At 39.7% G+C, this 12,462-nt stretch overlaps 1 protein-coding gene across 1 annotated transcript in view; it reads right to left on the minus strand.

The window, feature by feature from the left end:
• Nucleotides 1-7,961: 7,961 nt before the first annotated feature.
• LOC136867658 (NADH-ubiquinone oxidoreductase 49 kDa subunit) overlaps nucleotides 7,962-12,462 on the minus strand; it is a 127,847-nt gene continuing 123,346 nt past the window's right edge. The window contains exon 10 of the mRNA XM_067144720.2: nucleotides 7,962-8,143. Coding sequence (XP_067000821.1) covers nucleotides 8,106-8,143 — 38 coding nt within the window. The 3' untranslated portion in view covers nucleotides 7,962-8,105. The remainder of the gene's footprint in view (nucleotides 8,144-12,462) is intronic.

The raw sequence follows: 12,462 nt of genomic DNA on the forward strand, positions 1-12,462 counted from the left end.
GAGAGAACTGTTGTGTAGCGCATTTTGCATTTTTCAATCGACCTCCTCCACAAAAGATCAGCTGCAGCTACCTCCATTGAGCCAGAAGAGCCTTCATAATTCTTGCTACATCACCACTGTTCCTGTGAGCTACTTGTACAAAATCATACTCTGGTGTTCCAGGTTCTAAGTCACTTGCAATGGTGTTACACATAGCACAATACTTTGATTAGACCTGGTAGTCTAAAACAAGACCTGTCAAAATATCGATCACTGTCCCAATGCCATACAGACTTGTATGACCTCTCCTGTCCCAAGTAGCATCATAAGACACTGCAATATCAATTATGTCTTTGCAACTAAAGAGGGATCAACAGTTTCATGTGCTTTGCAGGCAACACTTAGAGACTGTTCAAGCAAAGAATTCTGCAAATTTATTGTTTCTTCTCCTAAGATATTTACATGCCTTGTAAAGGATTTGGAATCCATTCCTTGCATTCCCATTGTCCGACAGAATCTTTCCATACCCTTATGGGCAACTTCTATAGAAAGGAAGGAATCTACAAGTCTGTTATTCACTTGGAAAGGGGGTCGCTCTCTTTTATCCCTTGACAATCTAGGACTACTGTAACTTTGGCTTACAGTTTGATTGCAGTGTTTACATACTACCAAAATTTTGGTGGCAAAACCCTGACAGTGTGTTAGATTAGCCGCAAGAGATATCTGATCACAAAGTGGGCATTTTAAATTCTTTATCACCTGATTCCATGTGTCAGAGTGAACCACATTATAAGTATTATTATTACTGACAGATGCAGGTGGTTGGGTGATGGTGGTTAAGCCTAATTTTTTCTCACTTCTGGAGTGACGAGGTTATGGGAAGGGCTTGAAGAAGGAAGTTTAGATTAACTTGGGGTATCATTGTGAGGAAAATCCAGAGTTGATGACTGAGTAAGCTGAATAGAACTTCCTGTTTGGGAAGTATCACATAGGCCTACTGGTATCTCTTGATTGGCATCAGACTTCAGGGACATTTTCTTCTTGGCTAAACCTTCACAAGCAGCATTTGTATGAGACCTTTTTTTTGTTATTCCTTCCCTTAGGAGGGCACCACCGAGAATTCACACCATTCATCATGAATCCACGATCTCACACAGGCACTTTTCTGTTGAATTACTGGTACTTTATTTGCTGTTCTGAACTCTTAGGAAATACCAGCACTGTGTAAACAACTACAAGGAAGTGGTCAATATATAGGCTAATCATAAAGGCCTACTTCATCTTCACCTTCTAATACATAATTTGAGACTAAAGTAAACTAATAATACGTCAATTACATGAAAAAATAAAAGAAATAAAAAGAAACACGTTCCTTCGAATTTATTCATGTAATTGGTATTTCTGTAGTTACCGCCACAGCCGACTTGATACGTTGCTCTAACTAGCTCCTTACCGGCCTTGACAATCGGGCCCACGCACTGTAATCGAAGTAGTTACACAGCTCGACACGTGGCGCTGGCGGCCTACCTATTTGCGGTAGAAATGTATACTTCTATATCCTTTTCAGACCGTGTACGCACAATTGTGCGGGTTCGTATTTTATTTATGTCTGAGCTTATTTGACGTTTTCTTGGCGCTAGACCGGACTGCAGTGCTTGTGCGGGACACGTAGCATGTACTTCAGCTGTTTTTATTTAGTATCCGACCACCAGGGGGAAGGAAGAAGAGTTTAAAAATACAGTTCATTAGCAATATGGCGGGAAGCAGTAATGCCTAAAGTAAGTATTTATTTATTGCGTGCATATTAATCTAGAACCTTTACTGAATATCAGAATATAATCTATGAGGTGTGTAGATTGTGTAGAAAACGTAAATTGTGAACTTTCAACATCGTACGTAATACCATGAGGTTTTGAATGTTGATACGCACATATGTGCGGGCTAGGTTTCCTTACAGCCAATGCATGCAGGAGTTCTGGGTGCTGTCACAAAAAGGACTGAGAAAGAAATCTCGTACTCTACATGAGAAATGTAATGTTTAAGATTTTAACTGTTTAAAATTGTTCCACACTGTAAAATAAAACATTTGATCATGTACACGTGCATATTCACATGTACTGAGATTAATTTTTTAATTTTTTATTTTTTGCAAGTAGTGAATGAAGTCCTGACACGCACAATTGTGTGGGCTCTGTTTTTCAGCCGATAGTTCTTATTTTGTAAAACAAACTGTAAAAAACATGTATTTGAGAGCACTTTAGTAAGTTTGTGACGTTTTGACACCTCCAGATTTATTTCAGTTCTGACGGCAAGCTGCTGCTGCCAAAAGGGCAGTAATAGCAAAACTTCTCCTCAATGTAGAAAATGTAACGTTTACTTGTGTTTGAACGAAGATTTAATTGTTTTAAATTATTCCCCACTGCAAAATAGAACATTTGATAATGTACATATGTATATTCACATGCTTTGGGGTAATTTTTCTTTTTTGTAAGTAGTGAAGTAAGTCCTGACACGCAGAATTGTGCGGGTGCTTTTTTTCAGATGTTAATTTTTATTTTGTAGAATAAACTAAAAATATATGTATTTAAGAGCATTTTAGTCAGTTTTTGACGTACAAACAAAAATTCACACCGCCAGTTTTCTTTCAGGTCTGAAAGGGTTATGGAAAATATATTGACTCTGACTGCCAATTTATTGTAAATTACAATTATGGAGAATGTTACATAGGTTAATACTGTTCAAATGATTAATCAAGCTGACGTTCTGATATTGACTCTGATTGCCAATGTATCTTAATTTAGGGAATAAAGGAGTATGTTACATTGACTAATATTGTTAATATGATTAATCCTAAAGGCTACTTTCATAGATATGTACCAAAATAATGCCGTGAAATGAAACGGCAGAGGATGGAGTAGTCCAACTGATGTTCCTTTATGAGGAATAATAGTAATCGTTTTTATTATCATGGTGTTTAGATACATAGCAGAACTTACCACAATACTTTTGTCTTCTGATGTTAATCTTGAGATTAAGAGTCATTGTACAATTACAGTTTTAAAATTCTTCAAGTGCTGCTCTCAGGAAGGAAGGATGGACAAAACATAAAAGTCTTACTTTTTCCATGTTCGTTGTATGCATAACATAAATATTTTGACTCAAACATGTTTAAATTTTAATTTCAATATACAGGGTAAAGCGTAATTCGCGCACTCGGGCGTCGTAGCGCGACTCCTCACATGCCAGCAATAAAAAAATGTCTCTTACAAAATTTCGTCTTGCGAGTATATCCGGCGGAAAAACGACGTTGAAGAGTAGCAATCTGGCAACACTGTAACCACATGTAGGGTAACTACCTCTGTCAGCAGAAGTTATTCGTACTGTACAGTTGGTGCAGTGGATAGAGTTTTGGGTTAGCATGCAGGAGGTCGAGTGGTCTATCCTGGGTTGAGGCTTTTGTTTTTTATTTCGTAAATGTAGTCCAGGTGGTATGGTATCTGGCATCTTAATCGTCAACAGCGATTGCAGTGGGACCTCTAGAAACCATTTGCACTTACATACTACGATCCTAGAAATGGACGAACAGTCGTTTTCATTGGTCAGCTTTGAAAGGCACCCTTTCCACGTCGTGGGCGTGAATTTATTCACACCACTTCATCTACTAGATGCGAAACCTGTTTGTTTCAGCTGTCTATTTCTTATTAGTCTAACCAGGTATTTGTTGTTTCAGCGTTGCAAAATGTTGTCAATGTAGGATGCATGTGACCTCAGAAACGGTGTCTTACTGTATTACAGTAGGTAATGTCAGATGGGAGTAGAGGTGGGTTCGATTCCCACCTCAGCCATCCTGGAAGTGGTTTTCCATGGTTTCCCACTTCTCCTCCAAGCAAATGCCGGGATGGTACCTAACTTAAGGCCATGGCCGCTTCCTTCCCACTTCCTTGTCTATCCCTTCCAATCTTCCCATCCCCCCACAAGGCCCCTGTTCAGCATAGCAAGTGACGCCGCCTGGGCGAGGTACTGGTCATTCTCCCCAGTTGTATCCCCCGACCCAGTGTCTGAAGTTCCAGGACACTGCCCTTGAGGCGGTAGAGGTGGGATCCCTCGCCGAGTCAGAGGGAAAAACCGACCCTGGAGGGTAAACAGATTACGATAAACAGAATGTCAGATGGAAATTAGCAAATAAAAAATGTGCCTCAACCCAGGATCGAACCATCGACCTCCTGCATGCCAACCAAAAACTCTACCCACTGCACCAACTCTACAGCATGACGAAAACGTGCTGATAGTGGTAGTTACCCTACATATGGTTACAGTGTTGCCAGATTGTTACTCTTCAACGTCCGTTTTCTACCGGATATACTCGCAAGACGAAAGTTTGTAAGAGACATTTTTTTATTGCTGGCATGTGAGGAGTCGCGCTGCGACGCCCGAGTGCGCGAATTACGCTTCACCCTCTATATAGTTTCAGATTACATTTCATTCATACCTTTCACTAGAATATTAAATACCGGGCGAGTTGGCCGTGCTAAATTCAGACAATTTTTACTTGAAATGCAATAGGGCGGAACAAGTTGGCCGCGCGGTGTGCAGCTGTGAGCTTGCATCCGGGAGATAGTGGGTTCAAACCCCACAGTCGGCAGCCCTGAAGATGGTTTTCCGTGTTTCCCATTTTCACATCAGGCTGTACCATAATTAAGGCCATGGCCGGTTCCTTCCCACTGCTAGCCCTTTCCTATTCCACCAGCGTCATAAGACCTATCTGTGTCGGTACGACGTAAAACAAATAACGAAAAAAGGAAAAGAAGAATAATTTAAAATAAAAATTCAGTGGGAGAAAAGTATTTTGAGTAAATAAACTGTAAACTGTTCACTGATCAGGTAACAACACTTCATACGTTGAAGACCGTCATATCAGTAGTGATTCTTACTTGTCAATGTTTAAATGTTAAAGTTCAGATTATCTTGGATAAAAACGTGTTGTGTTGCTGTCATATTGGAAATACGACACCTCCTAAAGGATTATTCTATGAAAGAAATTCATGGGTAAAAAAACCTGATTAGCATGATTAACTGTCACTCCTGGAGGCTCGGGTTCGATTCCTGGCCCTGCCAGTAAATTTCAAAAGTGGTACGAGGGCTGGAACGGAGTCCACTCAGCCTTGGGAGGTCAACTGAGAAGAGAGAGGGGGATCAATTCCCACTTCAGACATCCTCGAAGTGGTTTTCCACAGTTTCCCACTTCTCCAAGCAAATGCCGGGATGGTTACTAACCTAACGCCACGGCCGCTTCGTTGTCTATGCCTTCCAATCTTCCCATCCCCAATACAAGGCGCCTGTTCAGCATTGCAGTTGAGGCCACCTGGGCAAGGTACTGGTCATACTTCCCAGTTGTATCTGACAACCCGCAGTCTCACGCTCCAGGACACTACCCTTGAGGTGGTAGAGGTGGGATCCCTCGATGAGTCTGAGGGAAAAGCCAACCCTGGAAGGGTAAACAGAGTAAGAAAGAAATTTTTTTTTTTTGCTAGGGGCTTTACGTCGCACCGACGCAGATAGGTCTTATGGCGACGATGGGATAGGAAAGGCCAAGGAGTTGGATGGAAGCGGCCGTGGCCTTAATTAAGGTACAGCCCCAACACTTGCCTGGGGTGAAAATGGGAAACCACGGAAAACCATCTTCAGGGCTGCCGATAGTGGGATTCGAACCTACTATCTCCCGGATGCAAGCTCACAGCCGCGCGCCTCTACGCGCACGGCCAACTCGCCCGGTGTAAGAAAGAAAGAAAGAAAGAAAGAAAGAAAGAAAGAAAGAAAGAAAGAAAGAAGGTAAATACCTGAAACATAAAACGGAAAACTAAGATGACAGCGCTAACTGCTTTTAGTCACTCCATAGTTTTGTGCTGGTCTACAGAGAATTAGTGAAATGATAATGTCCCTTTGCTCTTTTCTTCCTGTTCGGAATGCAAAACAGGCACACAGCAATATATATTCGAATATTTCCAAACACAGGTAAAGAAAAGCAAATCACCACACCATTAAAAAACGAATTAGCGCATAAATCAAAATTCTTGTTTAGGATGAATTTACAGCGAGAAATCACTTTGTTCTTATTTGCATAAAATTTCTGCTCGAAGTACGAAAAGGTGCACAAGAATATAATCACCACACTACACAATAAAAAAAATGAACTCACTAGCGCATAACTATCAGCTTCACAATGAAGTATTTATTTATTTTCCACCTAGTCGATACAATGATTGCCTAAGGCAATTTTTATTGGTAAAAAGTGGTACATGTTTCGTATATTATCAACATCTTCAGCCACATAACACAGTTTAGATGAAAAATATAAAATTGACAAAGTAATGCTTTAGAGGAAGTGTCCTTGAAATTAACATAAGATTGACGTGGCTGAAGATGTTGATAATATACGAAACATGTACCACTTTTGACCAATAAAAATTGCCTTAGGCAATCATTGTATCGACTAGGTGGAAAATAAATAAATACTTCATTGTGAATCTATTGAAGTGCGATACGGACCATGAAGCTGATTTTATGTAATAACTATCAGCTCTCGGCACCTCACTGCGAACACATTGCCAACATTTACGACAGCGAAACCATTTAATAAAATTGGAAATGCGTCAATTTGTGGTATACAGCTTCCTGTCAGTGACTAGGAGGTCAGCGCTCCAGCGACATTACGGTGAAACTTTCCAATTACAGCTTTATGCTGGACTTCACAAGCGATTGTCAAGGCCTGTGTAAGGAGCGCAGCAAAGGATCCAATCGGCCGTGATACCGTAGTAATGTTACCTCGTCAACTCACTAGATAGCAGCACAATGCAGCTCTGGAGGCAATTTGAAGATACATCAAAACTATCGCAAAAAAAAGGACATGGGTGAGAGCGGTATCTGTTGCGTTGAAGCTAGTGGATAGGGGAGTTTTCCCTGAACTCAACCGGATATTTAAATGTCACGCTAGTACTTTATAAAAATGGCGGAACCTGAAAAATACCACCGCCAAATGATCCGCAGGAGTCCGGCGTACAATAATATGCACAAATTGAAAAATCAATAATTTTTACTTTTTTCACCAAAAACTCAGTCCCAGCCTCCCTTAAGGTTAGGGACCACCAGTGCAATGTCAAGATAGCAGGAAAGGGGTATACTCATCTAATAGTCGAAAGAATGAACAAATGAAACCAAATGCGTGCCAAAGTGTTAAAGTGCTGAAATTCAAGAATTATTTTCCTTGCTAATGTTAAGTATGCATGTCGGCATAAGCTTGTTAATTTGTAATATATAATTTGATTCTCAAGATGAACTCTATAAGCTGAGAGAAAGATCTGAGTCATGTAAATTTTTCTTGTCACATTTGATGATTTTTGCTATTTTTTTGGTATTTTTCTTGTTTATTTTTGAATGAACAAGTTTTCCTCTAAACTGATGTCATACTTCGCTTTGTATTATTTATAGCTATTAGTTGACCTCACCCCCCACCAAAATCAAGGGTGTAAATATTTTTAAGTTATTATTTTTCATAGTTCGAATCGAGCACGCCTTGGAGCGGCTGACCAGTCTGGTGCAAATTACCTTGATAGTAGAAACAGGAACAGAACATATCCAAGGAATCTTGTATTCCATTCCAACAAGTGCTTCTGAAAGTATTACACGATGAAAAAAATGTCACAAGTGTTGCTGACTGACAGTATAAAATTGTGTACAGATTTAGTTTCAATGTGCTAATTGTATAAAACAAATATGTATGTTTTCCCCATACATGCCTGATTTTAAATTGGACCAGCAGGGAATGCGAGAGGAAATATAATTGGAACCTAAAGGATTGAAGGAATACTTTGTTTGAATAGTTTGAGAACCGTGCATAATCTTATCCTAAATACAAGATGCAAGAATTATCTACCCATGTACCTAGTTTACTTTCCGACAGGTAAGAGCTATGAACTATGAACAAATTAACAACACACTTTTAATCTTTATTTAATAACTTAACATTATATTTACATGTTCTGAAGAATTGATGACATTAACATAATATTACCTCTAACAATAAATATCATTAGTCATAGTACTTTGCAGATAATTAATTCATGATTATACTAACGATCAATCTCGCCAAATACAACATCCAGTGTACCTAAAAATATAAAACAAAAGCATGTTAGGTTGCTCACAAAAATTCTAAGATACAATACATAAATACAAGGAGAGAACTTTTTAGTGATTTTGCCTCTCAAAAGCTACATCGAAGCAAACCCAAATAATTACAGGCCAGTCAGCTTGACATGTGTTGTTTGTAAGCTCTGGGAAAGAATTCTTTCTGATTATATTAGACACGTTTGAAAAATTACTAACTGGTTTGATAGAAGGCAGTTCAGATTATTCCAATGAAGCTCAACTTGTAGGGTTACAGCAAGATATAGCAGATATTTTAGATTCAGGTCGAATGGACTGTATCGCAATTAACCTATCCAAGATCATAGGAGATTACTGATGAAAATGAGGGCTACTGGACTAGACCAAAAAGGGGTTGAATGGGCGGCTACATTTGTAGGAAATAGAACTGAGAGAATTAGAGTAAGTGAAGCGTTATCTGATCCTGTAACGATTAAGAGGAGGTCCCGCAGGACCTTTATGTTTTCTTATATATAAATGATACGAGTAAAGAACTGGAATCACAGAAAAGGCTGTCTGTGGGTGATGCTACACTTCATGGAGCAGTAAATGAGTTGCAGGATTGTGAGCGACTGCAGGGGACTTAATGTTGTGAGATGGACAGCAGATAATGGTATGAATGTAAATGGAATGAAAAGAGTTCTCTCAGTTTTAATTATTGTGTTGATGGTTTGATAGTACCACATGGAGAGCACTATAAGTACCTAGGTGTTGATATAAGAAATGGTCTTCCATGGGGTAATCATATTAATAAGGTTGTTAAGAAAGGTTACACATCTCACATTGTTGTGAGAGTATTTTGGGGTTGTGGTAAGGATGTAAAGGAGAGGGCATAGAAGTCTCTGGTAAAACCGCAGTTAAGAGTACCGTTCCAGTGTATGGGACCCTCACCACAACTACTTGATTTAATTCATATCCTAAAGGCAAGGCCTTGTCGCTGCAACCACATTTGTCTCTCCTCTGCTGAGCGTTTCAGGTCAACATAAACCAAAATGAACCCCATGGCACTACAGCCCTTGAAGGGCCTTGGCCTACCACGCGATCACTGCTCAGCCCGAAGGTCTGCAGATTACAAGGTGTTGTGTGGTCAGCACGACGAATCCTCTCGGCCGTTATTCTTGGCTTTCTAGACCGGGGCCACTATCTCACCGTCAGATAGCTACTCAACTCTAATCACGTAGGCTGAGTGGACCTCAAACCAGCCCTCAGGTACAGGTAAAAATCCCTGAGCTGGCCGGGAATCGAACCCGGGGCCTCCGGGTAAGAGGTAGGCATGCTACCCCTGCACCACGGGGCCGGCTTCAGGTCAACAAATTTTTTCAAATTCAGCCTGTCCATAACGGAATCCAGATACTTCTTCCTCAGCCTTCATCTTTCCTTCTTATCCAGAACTTTTCCTTCCAGCATAGTTGTGAGGAATGTGTTATGTCGAAGTATGTGGCCAAGGAATTTGGTTTTCCTCTTTTCTACAGTGTTGATCAATTCCCTTGTTTCATCTATTTCCTTAAGGACTGTACTGTGACTTTTTCTCTGTCCAACTAATTTTCAGCATCCTCCTCCATATCCATATTTCCATTGCTTCCAGGCGTTTTATATCCTGTTTTGCTAAGACCAATGTTTCGCAACCATACAACAAAACACTCCACACAAACATTTTGGTAAATTCTTTCATAATTTTAATGTTCCTGCTTATTAGAAGCTGTTTCTTGTTACTGCAGGCTTGTTTAGCTAGAGCAATCCTCCTCCTGATTTCTGTGGTGCACCTGTTGTCCTGAGTGATAATGCTTCCCAAATAGCAAAACTGACTGACTTGTTGTACATTTTCATCACCTACCTTAATATTTATTGGTATTTCCTCAGTTGATTTCTTGAAAACGAATACTTTTGTTTTCGAGGTGTTCAGTTTCAATTTTGATTCTTGTAGTGTTGATGTTAAACCTCATAACATTTTACTTATTTCCCTCTCTGAATCTGCAATTAATGCAATATCATTGGCAAACCTTATACAGTGGATTTGTTGTCCATTAATTTTAATTCCTTTGGTTTTTTGCTTAAGTTGTGATATGGTCTCCTCAATGAACATGTTGAACAAAAATGGAGACAGCGTACAACCTTGTCTCGCTTCTAATGGATGCTGTCTTAACATTACCATTGATTCCTATTGTTGTGCTTTGATTTTTGTACAGGAGTAAAATGAGTTTTCTGTCCCTCCAGTCCAGTCCTATATTCATGTTCCTAAAGAGTTGTTTCCAGTTTACTTTGTCAAAGGCTTTCTCTATATCTACAAATGCTACCCCTGTTGTAAAACCAAACTGATCTTGCAATGTATATTGTTCAATTTTCTTTTCAATCCTGTTCTTAATTACAATAAGCAGTATTTTGGATGCGTGCGATAGCAGTGTTAGTGTTCTATAGTTGGAACAGTCAGTAGCATTTCCTATCTTTGGTAAGGTAACTGTCGTACTTTTAGTAAAGTCTCCAGGAATTTTGCCATTGTAATAGCATCTTGCAATGATATTATACAGTTGTTTCATTCTTTCTCCTATTCCCTTGAGAAGTTCTGCTGGTATGTCATCCGGTCCGGTTGCTTTCTTGTCCTTTAATTGTTTTAGTGCTAGGTCAAATTCTTCCCATGTGATTATTGGGTCTATATTGTCTTTTTCCACCATCTGTTCAGGTTCATGATAGTCTGGAATTTCCATTACTTCTTCGTCCCAGAACAGGTCTTCAAGATATTCCTTCCAGCGTTCTGCGATATCTTCACTATCGATAAGTAGTTGCCCATTCTTATCCTTTATAACTGAACTTCTTGTTTTGGGATTTTGGAGCGATTTGATCATGCCATATGCTCTATCTGTTCTTCCGCCTATTATATAATTCTCTATAGTGTGCGTAATTTCCTTCATCCATACTTCTTTTGCCTCCCTACATTTTGTAACAATGAGATTCTTCGTTTTTCTGTAATGATCTTGGCTTAATGCTGTGTGTATCTTCTTATATCGGTTTCGTTTCTGAATGAGGTCTAATATCTCTTCAGTAATTGGCTCTAGTCTTCTATTCCCTAAAGTTCTATGTGCTATCTCAGAGATTCCTTCTTCCATCATTTTCCAGTCCATCTCGCAATTATTATATTCCATGAGTGCATTTGTATCCTCTGCATATTTCTGTTTAATTTGCTCCTTTTGCAATCTGTTTAAATCCCATCTGACTTTCTTCCTTCTGACTATCTTTTTAAGTCTGAAATTGCACTTTGCCATCACAAGTGTGTGATCACTGACCACTTCAGCGCCAGGATAGCTATGGCTTGATTTGATTTCTCTACCTAGCTTTAACTAATATGAAATCAATTTGGTATCTTTGCATGTCTCCGGGACTTTTCCAGGTATATCGTCTTCTCAAAGGCACTTCAAACATAGTGTTAGTTATTACCATATCATACTGTTCACAAAAATCTAGCAGCCTTTCACCTCTGTTGTTTCTTTTTCCCAGTCCAAATTTCCCCATTCCCATTGAAATCTCCCATAATCACCAAATTTTCCTTGTCATCAACTAGTTTTAGTAGCTCATCAAGACACTCATATAGCTCTTCAACCTCATCTTCATTACTGTTCAATGTTGGAAAGAACACTTGTATAACGGTCATATCCCTAGGTTTTGTTTTGATCTTCACCATCAATATTCTGTCATTTACATGATAGGTGTTCTCAATATTCTTTGCCCAGTCCTTCCCTAGAATTAATCCCACACAGTATTGACCAGGTATTGTTCCTCCGCTATAGATGATCCTAAGTTCATCACTAATGAAATCACCATTTCCTTGCCATCGTGTTTCATAAAGTCCTAAAATATCAATATTATTATCTTCCATCACACTTTTTACCTCTTCTAACTTCCCAGGTGTCATTAGTATTCTGACATTCCACGTTGCGATTCTCATCTGTTTCTTCTGTCCTTTGAAAGGATTTTGCTGACTGACGACCTGGGAAGCCTTGCAAGTCTGTCTTCCCCTGCCGGATCTTGAGTTCCGATGCTCATGATCAGTAATCATTTGCTCAAGTAGAGACGATTGCACGGTTGCATTACGAGGGATAATCATGCAGTGGTTTCCCATTGCCTTCTGCATCCCAATGCCGTTGACCAAAACAAGTCTGTTCATCCAGCTTTAGGGGCAATTTCTCACCCCATGGGCAATAGGATGCCTGGAACCTCCAACCGCTCATCCACCCTACGAAGAGTGTGTTGGCACTTGGCAGAGGGATCTCATTATACCGGGAGACACTC

Source organism: Anabrus simplex, chromosome 1, assembly GCF_040414725.1.
Source record: "Anabrus simplex isolate iqAnaSimp1 chromosome 1, ASM4041472v1, whole genome shotgun sequence".
NCBI lineage: Eukaryota > Metazoa > Arthropoda > Insecta > Orthoptera > Tettigoniidae > Anabrus > Anabrus simplex.